The following is a 14,673-nucleotide window of genomic DNA, read 5'->3' as shown; positions in this document are numbered from 1 at the left end:
GGGAGAAAATACTCACAAACTGCATCTGACAAAGGTCTAATGTCCAGAATCTATAAGGAACTTGATTCAACAAGCACAAAACAACCCCATTAAAAAGTGGGCAAAAGACATGAACAGATACCTTTCAAAAGAAGACACGCAAGCGGCCAACACACATGAAAAAATGCTCAATGGTAATCATCAAGAAACGCAAATCAAAACCACAATGAGATACCATCTCACACCGGTCAGAATGGCTACTAAAAAGCCAAAAAACAACAGATGCTGGTGAGATCTGGGAAGAAAAGGGAAACTTTTACACTGTTGTATATAAGTGAGAAAAGGGAACACTTATACACTGTTGGTGGGAATGTAAATTAGTTCAGCCACTATAGAAAGCAGTTTGGAGATTTCTCAAAGAACTTAAAACAGGACTACCATTCCACTCAGCAATCCCACTACTGAGCACGTAGCCAAAAGAAAATAAATCATTCTACCAAAAAGACACACGCACTCACATGTTCATCGCAGAACTATTCACAATAGCAAAGACATGGAATCAACCTAAGTGCCCATCAGCAATGGACTGGATAAAGAAAATATGGTACATATACACCATGGAATATTATGCAGCCATAAAAAAGAATGAAATCATGTCCTTTGCAGCAACATGGATGCAGCTGGAGGCCATTATCCTAAATAAATTAATGCAGGAACAGAAAATCAAATGCCACATGAACTCACTTAAAAGTGGGAGCTAAACACTGGGTACACATGGACATAAAGATGGCAGCAACAGACACGGAAGACTATTAGAGGGGGAAGAAGGGAGGGGGAAGGACGGAGGGGAGCAAGGGTTGAAAAACTAACTACTGGATACCACGCTCACTACCTGGGTGACAGGATCATCTGTACCCCAAACCTCAGCATCATGCAATATACTCATAAAACAAACCTTCACATGTACCCCCTGAATCTGAAAGTTGAAATTTCAAAAAATAAAAACTAAGACTCAGTGACCTACCCCACTGACCAGCAAAATGAAAGATTTCCAGCTTGCATGACTCCAAGTAGATGCTACTAATTAAAATAAGAAGAAAGAGGGAAAGAAGACAGAGAGGAGGCCAGAAGAGAAGAGAGCTTCTGAACATGAGTTTTCTTTGAGTCTATAAATCATTAGGAAATGAGACCCTGGACCAGACATGGTGGTCACGCCTATAATCCCAGCCCTTTGGGAGGCCAAGGCAGGAGGATCGCTGGAGGCCAGGAGTTTGAGACCAGCCTGGGCAAAATAACAAGACCCCATCTCTCCAAAAACAAACAAACAAAAAATAGCCGGGTACAGTGGCTCACGCCTGTAATCCCAGCACTTTGGGAGGCCAAGGCAGGTCGATCATCTGAGGTCAGGAGTTTGTGACCAGCCTGACCAATACGGTGAAACCCTGTCCTATTAAAAATACAAAAAAAATAGCCAGGCATGGTGGCAAACCCAGCCACTTAGGAGACTAAGGCAGAAGAATCGCTTGAACCAGGGAGGCAGAGGTTGCAGTAAGCAGAAATCACGCCATTGCACTGCAGCCTGGGCGGCAAGAGTGAAAATCTGTCTCAAAAAAAAAAAAAAAAAAAAAAAAAAATTAGCTGGGCATGGTGGCACACCTATAGTCACAGCTACTCAGGAGGCTGAGCTGGGAGGATTGCTTGAACCCAGGAGTTTGAGGTGACAGTGAGCTATGATCTCACCACTGTACTCTAGGCCTGGGCAACTGAATAAGACCTCATTTCTAAAAATAAAACAAAAGAAAGAAAGGAAATAAGACTCAAGAAATATCAGGAGAGTAGTGTGGGTTGGAAATAGAGAGCTGGGAAGCAAACAATACACGTTCACTGTAGTTGAAATCAAGAAAGTGGGCAAGATAGCCCAAAAAGCTTGAGAAAAGAGATGCACGCGGTAACTAAGTCAGAAAGAATTAGGAGGGAGTAGTGTGTGGGACTCAAGAGAGCAGGTGGTTTCATGAAATAACGAGAGGTTAAAAGCATTTAATTTGCTACTGAAAGGTTAAAGAGGATGGCCAGTGGCTTTAGAAATTAGGTGGCCACTGGTGACCTTTATAAGAGAAGTTCCTATAGTGGTGAGGTTAAAAAAAAAGAGAGAGAGAGAATTAAATAGGAAGTAAAGAACTATAGAGAGTGCAGATAAATTTGGTACTGATGGGAAAGAAAAATATTAGATGTTAGGTGAAAAACACTGAAAGCTGTAAAGCACATATTTTTATTTTAAGTTCCGGGGATACATGTGCAGAACGTGCAGGTTTGTTACGGAGGTATATATGTGCCACGGTGGTTTGCTGCACGTATCGACCCATCATCTAGGTTTTAAGCCTCATATGCATTAGGTATTTGTCCTAATGCTCTCCTTCCCCTTGCCCCTTACCCACAGACAGCCCCAGTGTGTGACGTTCCCCTCCCTGTGTCCATGAAGTACATTGATTTAAAAAAAAACAACACAGTAGTTTTCTCTCTTTAGTTTTTGAAGCTTTGCTACCATCAATAAAAGATATATTTGTGGCTGGGTGCAGTGGCTCACACCTGCAATTCTAGCACTTTGGGAGGCCAAGAAAGGAGGATCACTTGAGCCCAGGAATTCAAGACCAGCCTAGACAACATAGCAAAACCTTTTCTCTACCAAAAATAATAATAAAAATGTTTTTAAGAGATATATTTACATTACACAAAGTTTACTTGTTGAACTAATTGTGTTCCAAAAAGTCTATGTTTGAGAAAGCCTCAAGATTTAAAAAAGTCATACTATATACTATAATGTTTTGTGACTTGAAAAGGAAGAGAAATATATTTTCATTCAGGAGATGGCTGAATTAACATTTATAGTGTCTTTCAAAGGGGATGCTACAACTTTTCAATTTATTCAAGTTTGTAACTCTTGCTACAAACTGAGATTTAAATAGGTAAATCCCTTCCCTCTTCTGAGAGTAAGCAAAAATATTCCCACCAACTTCAAAATTGAATCAATCTTTTTATGTACTAGTTAATAGGATTCCAAAATTAAATAAATGAATATGAAAGTTCTACTGTCATTCGATTCCATGTGCAGCAGGAAAAAGAAGACAAGGAGACAGTGTAAATAAGAATAATGCTAAGTTACTATCCATCTCCAAAGTTCATTCTAACACAGACACACATACCTCCCATCACTCAGTAGGCTATACAGGAACCAAAAAGAACTGGCCTGATAGGAGATGTTTTGGGGAAAACTGATGATTTGGCAATGCTGCTGCTTTCCTGAGTTAATGTGGAATCACTCCTGATGACTACACTATTTTCCCCAATAACAGAATACTCAACTTTAACTTCTCAGTCTAATTACAATGACCACCTGTGGAATTCAAACTGCATGCTAATTATGACACAGAACTTTATGCCTCCATTCAAACATTATTCAGAATCATACATTATTAAAAGAGCTAAAGGTTAACATTCATGGATATTCACACCAACTATAATTCACAAAAGGCAGCTACACTGTAAACATTAACAATGCAGGTACGAAAGCTATTAAAACACTAACTATAATTTTAAAATAGGGATCCAAAGTGAATTTGAATCAAGATACATACAGTAGCTTAATAGTTCTCAAAACATATATTTAAAATTAAAAGGAGACTGAAGATAGTACACACAGAATTTTAAATATCTGGTATCTATATTTCATACTATCTCATTTCCCAAATAGTGTCTCAGATACTTCATTCAGATGCTTGGAGGTCATTTACATGTGCTAACAACTCTGCTCCTAGATTCTAATTATTTCACACACTAATATATGGTTTTTTGGGGGTTTTTTGTTTGTTTTTTGAGGCGGAGTCTCACTCTGTCGCCCAGGCTGAAGTGCAGTGGAGCGATCCTCCGCTCACTGCAACCTCTGCCTCCTGGGTTCAAGCGATTCTTCTGCCTCAGCCTCCTGAGCAGCTGGGACTACGTGCCACCACGCCCGACTAATTTCTGTATTTCTAGTAGAGATGGGGTTTCACCATATTGACCAGGCTGGTCTTGAACTCCTGACCTCGTGATCTGCCCACCTTGGCCTCCCAAAGGTGGCATGAGCCACGGCGCCCGGCCTGTTTTTTTGTTTGTTTGTTTGAGATGGAGTCTCGCTCTGTTAACTCTACTCCTAGATTCTAGTTATTTCACACACTAATACATGGTTTTTGTTTTTTTAAAGAAGATCAACACAATATGAAAGCATACAAATTCTGTGTGGGGTTGGCCACGGCAGGTTGTCTACAAAGTTATAACCTATACACCGGCTTTGTTTTATGTTTGATGGAAGTGTTTAAACATTATCAGCTTTTAAAAAAATTATTCTTCAGAAGCTTAACTTCGTACAAATTAATTTTGTTTCCTAATCTAATTAAACTATATTTTTGTGTTTAGTTCATAAAATTACAAGGACAAATTTCACTATAAAAACACACAAAACTAATTCTATCAGGATCAGAATAGGAAATTCACTTAAAATTCTCTAAAACACAAACTTTCAAAGCTAAAAAAAGAATGTGCCTGGGCACGGTGGCTCACACAGTGGCTCGAGCACTTTGGGAGGCCGAGGCGGGTGGATCACCTGAGGTCAGGAATTCAAGACCAGCCTGGCCAACATGGTGAAACCCTGTCTCTACTAAAAAATACAAAAATTAGCCGGGCATGGTGGCACGTGCCTGTAGTCCCAGCTACTTGGGAGGCTGAGGCAGGAGAATCGCTTGAACCCGGGAGGCGGAGGTTGTAGTGAGCCGAGATCGTGCCAATGCACTCCAGCCTGGGTGACAGAGTGAGACTCCGTCTCAAAAAAAAAAGAAGTAAAATAAATTTTAAAGAAAGAATTAATATAAAATTGATTCTATTTCAAGAACATAATAAAAATGTAGGCATAGATTAGACTTTTTTTACATATAAAATCAATTTAACTATATCTAGAAGTTTAAAATATTCTTTTACTGACTTTCACATAATAATAATAACACTTTAAATCAGACTCAAGTAGTTCTAAATTAGGTCAATCTTTAAGTGCTACTTACAATCCAGAAGGCAAATTACTAGCTGCAGTGATGCCAAAGAAATACTGCATAGCTTCGATGAGGAGAAAGTCAAATAAGGCTGACAAAACCCAGGAACCCAGCAAAAAGGACTACAAAATAAAACAGCAGAAAAATGATAGAGATGAGTCTCCTAAAAATAAACTAACATTTATTCAGCTAGAATCAGCTCAGAGGTGTGTATTCATATGTATGTGTGTGTGTGTGTATATATATTTGAAATTATTTGTTTTTATTAAAATAGACTTTAGAAAATGGGCGGGGTAAACCCATATTGCTCAAATGTATTAACATCCATAATTTTTAAGTATGTTGAAGATATATTTTTAACAAGTAAAACACAAACCACTAAGCAAAATAAATTATAATTTTATTAAAGTCAAAGTATTAAAATTTGTATTAGTGTTCACAACTAATACTACATATTATCATTATCACTATTATTATTATGCAAGTGTCTTACATTTTAAAATTTTCTTTGGTTAATGTCCATGTGCCTCAAATCAGATACAGAATAGTGTAATTAAAAAGATAACTGTAAATAACAACACCAAGTTTAACAAAATAAAATCCATTTAAACAAAATTTTTTTCTACAGCCTAAGTAGCAAAGACAAAATACATAAAAACTTACTGCAAATTTTCTGCTTCCATATCTTCTTTCAAATATCCTAAAATTATAAATAAGCAGACTACTGCAGAAAGTATCTTTCAAATCAAGGCAAATTATTCTTCCACATATCAACCTCCAAATCTAGATGGGGATTTAAAAAAGAACAATAAACAAGAGTAAAATTTGTTTGGGTCTCTTCCTTAGCAAATTTGTTATGTTTACACTGCCTATTTTTAATGTCCTAAACAAAATCATAATGCACACACCAAAGGAAAACTATATATGTATGTTCTCTGAGCTCAAGTCTCTCATAGTAAAAATTCCTCCCAACAGTGGCACGAAAGGTACTTGAATTTTTTTGTGCTTATAAGAAAACATATTCTCATTAAGATAACAGAAAACTGCCTATAAGAAATTTCAGGATCACGTTTAGTAAGATTTTTTAAAATTATATACGTAAGCTAGAATGAAAGGCTAACAAATGTTCATTTTTATGTTATTGAATAAGACAAAGTTGTAACTGAAAAACAACTTAGGTATAAACTCAAAAATATACATTTCTGAGCTTAATTTTAATCATCAACTTACTTCATAGCAACTATGCAAAGTAATTTATGGCAACTGCTGCTAAATATGACTAGGTTTGAAATATTAGTTTATTTAAATCATTGTTTCACCCAACTTCTGGCTGCATAAAAAACATATAAGGGGACATACACACACACACAAAAAAAAGAGCTACTCAAAGGCCTATTTTTGAGTCTGCTTAAACATTTTTCAGATTTTTAAAGATAATCCCAATGACATCTCAAACATCCTAATCTTATTTCCCCTTCACAATGACCTTATGAGATAGGTAAAACAAATATTAATTCCAACTTTTCTTTGTATTTTTATTGTGGTAAAACAGACATAAAAGTTAAAATTTTAACTATTGAGTATACAATTCAGTGGTATTAAGCAAATTCACAATATTGTACACCCATCACCACTATCTATTTCCACAACTCTTCATCATCCTAGACAGAAATGCCATGCTAACTTCCTGTTCCCTCTCCCCTTAGCCTCAGGAAACACTATTCTACTTAATGTCTCTATGAATTTGCTTATATTAGATACCTCATGTAAGTAAGATCATTTATTTGTCCTTTTGCATTTGCTCATTTCACTTTGCATAATATTTTCAAGGTTCATGGTAAAGCATGTATCAATCTCATTCTCATTTAGAGTTGAATAATATTCTATGGTATGTATACACCACATTTTGTTTATCCATGTATCTGTTAATAGACATTTGGGTTTCTGCCTTTTTGCTATTGTGAATAATGCTGCTGCGAACATTGGTAATAGTAACTCTTTTCTTTTTTTTTTTTTTTTTTTGAGACACGGTCTCGCTCTGTTGCCCAGGCTGTAGTGCAGTGATGTGATCACATCTCACTGCAGGCTCAACCCTCTGAGACTGAATCAATACTCGCAGCTCAGCCTCCTGAGTAGCTGGGACTACAGGTGTGCACCACCACACCCGTCTAATTTTTGTATTTTTTGTAGAGATGGTGTTTTGCCATGTTGCCCAGGCTGGTCTTGAACTCCTGGGCTCAAGCAATCCATCCACAAACGTTGGCCTCCCAAGGTGCTGAGATGACAGGTGTGAGCCACCACACCCAGCCAACTGTCTTAAGGAAAAAGAGGCACAGAGAAACTAAAGTTTGTAAAGTCATACAACCTGTGCTCTTGCCAACAGAAATAAGAATACAAATGAGAAGTCTGAGCATATCAACTGTCAAAACCTGTCACATATGTCTCTACTCCAAGCAAGACACCAGGCAGTCTTTGTCATGACTGTACTGGCCACCAGAGTTCATCTCACCTGCCAGCCCAGCTGAACTGGGATGGCTGCCTCTAAGGCTGTGCTGAGGCCATAGCTGGGATCAAGGAGAAACAGTACCGGAGTCACACTGAAACTTTAGGCAGCATATACCTCCATCAATATGATCAATGAGGCAGTACACGAGAGCACATAGGAAACTGCCAAAGACTTTACCAATGTCAGATGATGATGACTGTCATCTCCTCAGAACACCAGATTCAAAAACCATAAGAGGCAGCTCCAAGTCCTCTATCCCCACATTTAATATTACAACGAAAATACTCTACTCAGGGATAAGCTCTGAGAGCCACTAAGAAAATCTGAGGATTAAGGAAATTGAGAGTTTGTAATTTCTAAGATATAACAAACTGCATTTCCAGAACCCCATTTTTTCAGTTAATGAAAATAAAGCTGCTAGCTACAGTTTTAAATAATTTATGTGTTGCAATCATACTCAAGGACACAAAACTATGAGAGCTGGTATAAGAATAAACCACTGCATATTATTATACAGGTGAATGTCCCCTAAAGACTGATAACTGGCTACCGGCTTGCACTCAGCAAAGCACTGCTTCTGCAACTCAACCTAAAGAAAACTGACTGTACCTCTGCATTAACTGCCAAAATTTGGAGGTTCAGAACTTACAAAATAAAGCCCTTCATCAACTGAGCCCTCCCGTACTTCTCCAATCTAAGCCTGGGTTTGCCTCAAAGCATGCTTCCTGTACCACACTCCTAAGGGTCTGAAATTCATGTTACTTCCTGAAGTAAAATGCCCTTCCCTCTCTTCATTGCTAATTAACAGTCATCCCTTCTTTTGGACCAAACTGAAGGCTCACACCCCTAAGACTCTCCAGAGGTAGGCCCCCAATACTGGTCCCTATTTCCTTGATCGCCCCCCAAGGATGTCATGTACACCTATGACCTACAGAATCACGTTCTTATGTGTATGCGTGTGTTTAGATTTCCCAAGGCAGAACTGCAACTCCCATATCTCTCATGAATACACACTGAGAGCCTCTTAGGTGTTTTAAGTGTTAATCTGGATGTGGCTATTCCCATTCCTGGACAGAAGAGTGGTCCTCTTCCATCCAAGCAGGTCACCACCTTTAAAGCACAGATGCCCACAGAGTGGGCTTAGCCAAACGAACCAAATTAACTCCAGAAATTAGAAAGGTATCAACCCAAGGCCCGGGGGCCCTTACATTAGTGGTCCTCAAAGCCAACCATACACTAGAATCCCCTAGGGGTTGTTTTTAAATGTACAGCAATGCCCAGGCGCCACCACCAGACTCTGTGACTCAGTTGTTCTGGGGCGAGATACTGGGTTTATATAAATCTAGGTATAAATTATACCTTCACATAAGTATAGATATGGAGACAGACCTTTGAAGTTTTTTCAGGTGATTCTAATGTGTGTCCAGGGTTGAGAATAACTGCATTATAGCAACTGAAATAATACAGAAGCTACACTATCTTCTGACAAATCAGTAATATGGATAAATAACTAAAAGACCTGCACAGTAAGTTGGTGAAGCCAATCTGAGCAATGGTATTAATTATATTACTATGAAGAAAAGGTGTCAGTGTTCAAGAAATGGATTATTATGCTTAAAATGGGCTAACCAAGTGCTTAGCAAAGAAAGGGTAGCAGTCATATACCAGAATTTGCACGAACACTCCAATTCATAGACAAGAACCCAGCACTAGCATTTTCAACAAGATCAGTCCAGAAACCTTGAAAAGCACTTCTGCTCTTTCCCACAGCAGAAACTCAAGAGAAATTTCTTACTTCGTTTAACCACCACTGTAAAAGTTATCAAAAATTCATAATCTGATACAGCTGACAGAGCCTAGCTCCTCTAATCAAATATTCAAATTGAGACAAGCTTTTGGCAAAGCTAAGTATGCATACTGGGCATTAAAAAAAAGATTTAACATTGTTTTTAATTCCCTTGAAGTTATAAATTACACTTCTCTGAGTAAAAAGTGAAACTGAAAACAAATGTGCCTAATAAAAGGAAATATTGCCATTGCTTCATTATTATCTGTTTTGCTGAAAAATCAATAACTAGAAGTTACTTAATGAAATATTAATAATAAATATTTCTTACAAATTGGGGGCTTTGCGGGACTAACAGCAGGAAGAAAAAGCAAATCTAGAAAGAAAAAAAAAAACTGTCCGCTCTCCTCTCAGGGGCCAATGAGGCAGAGCTCACCTGGAAGTCGTTCTTGACTGCGTGAAGGTCATACACAAAGAGCTTCTGGCAGTGAGGCAGGAGGAGGGCTAGCAGGAGGGAGAGGGCACTGGGGACCAGCAGAAGGCTCTTCGACAGAGGCGCCTTGTCTGGAGGGAAAAAGGAAACCACTTTCAGAATGATTGTTCCTAAGATTTAAAAAACCACATGCGTGAAAAGCAAGAGAATTCACTTCTTTTAAATCAGAATGAAGACAAAGTCCAGAAACTCTGAAATTTGGTTCTAATATCCACTTTCAAAACATCGACCTGGGGATGTAAGTGATCAAAGGACACTGGAAACAAGCAGAATGCCCTAGCAGGGCTTCATTGCCAGTTGGCTCTTAAATGAGACCAAGTTTACAGCCAGAACTTCCATAGAACACCTTTCAGAAAATGGCTACCCAAGTGTAAAGAAATAGAGAAGTGTGTTTCTATCAAATCAGCCAGTTAGCTCCTGAGCATGCACAAAACTCATACATATATAAAAATACATTTTTAATTTCATTTTTTAATTGATATATATTAGGGAACACATTTTGGGAGTACATATGATAATCTGATACATTCATATAATCATATCCAGAGAGAGTCTCACTTTGTCACCCAAACTGGAGTGCAGTGGCGCAATCTCGGCTCACTGCAACCTCCACCTCCCAGGTTCAAGCGATTCTCCTGCCTCAGCCTCCTGAGTAGCTGGGATTACAGGCACGTGCCACCATGCCTGGCTAATTTTTGTATTCTTAGTAGAGACCATGTTTTGCCATGTTGGCCAGACTGGTCTCAAACTCCTGGGCTCAAGCGATCCTTCTGCCTTGGCCTCCCAAAGTGCTAGGATCACAGGCATGGGCCACGGCACCCAGCCCGGGTAATTATCTTAAATATCTCTCTTTTCTTTAGGCTCAATTATTCTCTTCTAGCTATTCTGAAATGTACGATAGATTAGTGTCAACTACAGACACGCTCCTGACCTACTGAACACTGTCTTATTTCTTCTAAGTGTATATTTGTACCCATTAATCAACCTCTTTTTATCCCCCTCTCCCTCCTACCCTTCCCAGCCTCTGATAACCACCAACCTACTCTCTGTCTTCATGAGATCCACTATTTTAGCTTCCACGTGTGAGAACATGCAATCTTTGTCTTTTTGTTCTTATTTCACTTACATGTCTTCTAGTTCCATCCATGTGGCTGCAAATGACAGGATTTCATTCTTTTTATAGCTGAATAATATTCCACTGTGTGTGTGTGTGTGTGTGTGTGTGTGTGTGTGTGTGTGTGTATACGCATAAAATTTTATTTATCTATCATCCATTTTTTTCCCATTCACTGGAAACTCAAAAGAGGGAACTAGTCAATAAAGATGAAAGTATACAACAAAGAAGGCCAGGCCTGATGGCTCACATCTGCATTGATGGACACTTCAGTTGATTCCACATTTTGGCTATTGTGAATAGTGCTGCAATAAGCATGGAAGTGCAGATATGTCTTTGAAATACTGATTTCCTTTCTTTTGAATATATATCCAGTAGTGGATCATATGGTAGTTTTATTTTTATTTTTTTTAAGAACCTCCATACTGTTTTCCATCGTGACTGTACTAATTTACATTCCCACCAACAGTGTACCAGGGTTCCCCTTTCTCCACATCCTGGCCAGCCTCTGTTTTGTTTGGTAGTTGTTGCCGTTTTTGAGACAGAGTTTTGCTCTTTCGCCCAGGCTGGAGTGAAGTGGTGCCATCTCGGCTCACTGCAACCTCTGCCCCCCGGGTTCAAGTGATTCTCCTGCCTCAGCCTACCAAGTACCTGGGATTACAGGCACCCACCACCATGCCCAGCTAATTTCTGTATTTTTAGTAGAGACGGGGTTTCACCATGTTGGCCAGGCTGGTCTTGAACTCCTGACCTCAGGTGATACCCACCTCGGCCTCCCAAAGTACTAGGATTACAGGCATGAGCCACCGTGCCCAGCAGCCAGCCTCTGTTATTCCTGTCTTTTTGATAAAAGCCATTCTAACTCGGGTGAAGTATCTCATTGTGGTTTTGATTTGCATTTCTCTGATGATCAATAATGTTGAGCACATTTTCATATGCCTGTTGGCCATTTGTCTGTCTTCTTTTGAGAATGTCTATTCAGATCTTTTGCCCACTTTTAAAATGGATTATTTGGGTTTTTGCTATTGAGTTGTTTGAGCTCCTTACAAATTCTGGTTACTAATCTCTTGTCAGATGGATTAATCTGCAAGTATTTTAAGTATTTTTCTCCCATTCTGTGGGTTATCTCTTTGTTGACTGTTTCTTTTGCTGTGCAACAGGAGCTTTTTGTTTGATTTAATCCCATCTGTCTATTTTTCCTTTGGCTGTCTGTGCTTTTGAGATCTTACACAAAAAGTCTTTGCCCAGACCAATGTCCTGGAGCATTTCTCCAACATTTTCTGCTAGTAGTTTCATAGTTTCAGGTCTTAGACTTAAGTCTTTAATCCATTTCGATTTGATTTTTATGTATAGTAAGAAATACGGGTCTTTCATTTTTCTGCATATGGTTAACCTGTTTTACCAGCACAATTTTTTTTGAGACAGGGTCTCACTCTATTGCCCAAGCTGGAGTCCAGCGGCATGATCACAGCTCACGGCAGCCTTGAACTCCTGGGCTCAAGTGATCCTCCCACCTCAGCCTCCCTAGTAGGTGGGACTACAGGCACAAGCCACCACACCTGGCTAATTTTTTTTTGGAGAGATAGTCTTGCCATGTTGATCAGGCTGGTCTCAAACTCCTAGCCTCAAGTGATCCTCTCGCCTCAGCCTCCCAAAGGGTTAGGATGATAGGCATGAGCCACTGCACCCGGCCCCAGCACAATTTTTTTGAAGGGACTGTCCTTTCTCCATTGTATGTTCTTGCCACCTTTTTTGGCTGCAAATGCATGGATTTGTATCTTGGTCTTCTAATCTGCTCCACTGGTCTATGTGTCTGTTTTTATGTGAGTATCCTGCTGATTTGGTTACTCTGTAGTATATTTTGAAGTCAGGTAGTGTGATACTTCACCTTGTTCTTTTTGCTCAGGATTGCTTTGGCTACTCAGAATCTTTTGTGTTTCCATATAAATTTTAGGATTTTTTTTTTCTATTTCTGTGAAGAATGTCATTGATATTGTGAGAGGATTGCATTGAATCTGTAAATTGCTTTGGGTAGTATTGCCATTTTAACAATACTAATTCTTCCAAACCATAAGCATGGAATACCCTTTCATTTTTTTATGTCCTCTTCAAGTTCTTTCACCAGTGTTTGATAGTTTTCCTTGCACATATATTGCACATCTTTGGTTAATTGATTCCTGGGTGTTTTGTTTTTAAAAAATTAAAAGAGGCTAAAAGTGTTAACACTGCTGACTGTAGTGGCCCCCTGAGATTTTCCACCATGAGTACAACTGGAGCCCAGGTCAGTTTTCCAGGAGAGACTAGTGTGACCTCTGCCTTGTACTAAAAGCAGTCACGCCCCTCTTCCTCCTTGATCTAGTCATTTACATATTAAGTATGACAGAATTATACTACTGAGGGTATATTAGAAACTATAAATGTCTTCTCTCTTCCCTCTGATATGAGAGAAAAAAAGAAGCAAATTATGTTTTCTTCTAGCTCACTTTTTTCCCCAATAGAACAAAATATCAGCTTTCACCTACTCAGGAACATTTCCTCCAAGTATGTCATTTAATCAAAATGCACACTATTGTGAGACATCTAGGTAGCCTCTTCTCTCCCTCTGGTCTTCCTTGGTTCCACCTTTGTGTTTTCATGCCTTCCTCTCTCATAGATCCTGAAAACAAGCCCCTGAAGCTACTTGCTGAGCTAATCCATGGGAAAGAACAAGAGCTATGAGAAGGGAAAGGACCTGGGGCCCGGAAGACTTGGCCTTGAACCTTCATTTTCACACTTACTGATGCTTGTCATTGGACACAGTATCTGACCTCTCTGAGCTTCAGTCACTTCATCTGACCTAATTCTCAGGGTTATGCTAAGAATGAAGTGAGGTAATGCATGTAGAAATGGCTAGCACAGGCAGGGCACAGTGGCTCACGCCTGTAATCCCAGCACTTTGGGAGGCTGAGGCGGGCGGATCACCTGAGGTCAGGAGTTTGAGACCAGCCTGGCCAACATGGCGAAACCCCGTCTCTACTAAAAATACAAAAAAATTAGCCGGGCGTGGTGGCAAGTGCCTATAATCCCACTTGGGAGGCTGAGGCGGGAGAATCACTTGAATCGCTTGAACCTGGAAAGTGGTGGTTGCAGTGAGCCGAGATTGTGCCACTGCACTCCAGCCTGGGCGACAGAGTGAGACTCCATCTCAAAAAAAAAAAAAAAAAAGAAACGGCTAGCACAATGTCCGGCCCATGATGGAGACTCAGAAAAATAAAGTGAATCTCAATCTAGGAAAACCGCTGAAATAACATGCTTTCCTTGGAAATAATTACTTTATATAATAACCCTGTACCTCCCTTTGTATGGGAGCTCTGTTTTCACTCTATTAAATCTTGCAACTGAAAATAATAATAATAATAATAAAATAATAACCCTGTAATATTCATAGTATCAAAAGACTAGTGTTGAGAACTCAAGTGGTACCAGCAGATTTGGTTACAAAAACATGGCTGAGATTTCCATCAAATAATGAAATACTTACGCTTCCTCAGGAACCAAAAACACTGCCTTTTTTTTTTCTCCCATCCTTTTACCGTGAAAAAGTTTACAATTAAGACTTACACTAGGGCTTACATAATGATAATGTTGATAATTCTGTCATTACTTTTCTATTTCTTAGCTGGCCTTCTGTCTTCATTCTCCTTGTATCTCGGTATCACTCGACACTCATGGATTTTTACT

The 14,673-nt window shown here is 39.2% G+C and overlaps 1 protein-coding gene across 4 annotated transcripts in view; it reads right to left on the bottom strand.

The window, feature by feature from the left end:
- Positions 1-14,673, bottom strand: part of UBAC2 (UBA domain containing 2) — a 187,763-nt gene that overhangs the window by 137,936 nt on the left and 35,154 nt on the right. For 2 of the 4 annotated variants that reach the window (XM_019039738.3, XM_055360005.2), the window contains exons 2-4: positions 9,783-9,910; positions 5,718-5,837; positions 5,067-5,176 (exon numbers count right to left, since the gene is read on the bottom strand). In XM_019039738.3, coding sequence (XP_018895283.1) covers positions 5,067-5,176; positions 5,718-5,837; positions 9,783-9,910 — 358 coding nt within the window. The remainder of the gene's footprint in view (positions 1-5,066; positions 5,177-5,717; positions 5,838-9,782; positions 9,911-14,673) is intronic. The other 2 variants (XM_055360000.2, XM_055360004.2) reach the window with 1 other exon arrangement.

This window comes from Gorilla gorilla, chromosome 14 (assembly GCF_029281585.2).
Source record: "Gorilla gorilla gorilla isolate KB3781 chromosome 14, NHGRI_mGorGor1-v2.1_pri, whole genome shotgun sequence".
Taxonomy (NCBI): Eukaryota; Metazoa; Chordata; class Mammalia; order Primates; family Hominidae; genus Gorilla; species Gorilla gorilla.
This window is presented reverse-complemented; position numbering and strand designations above follow the sequence as displayed.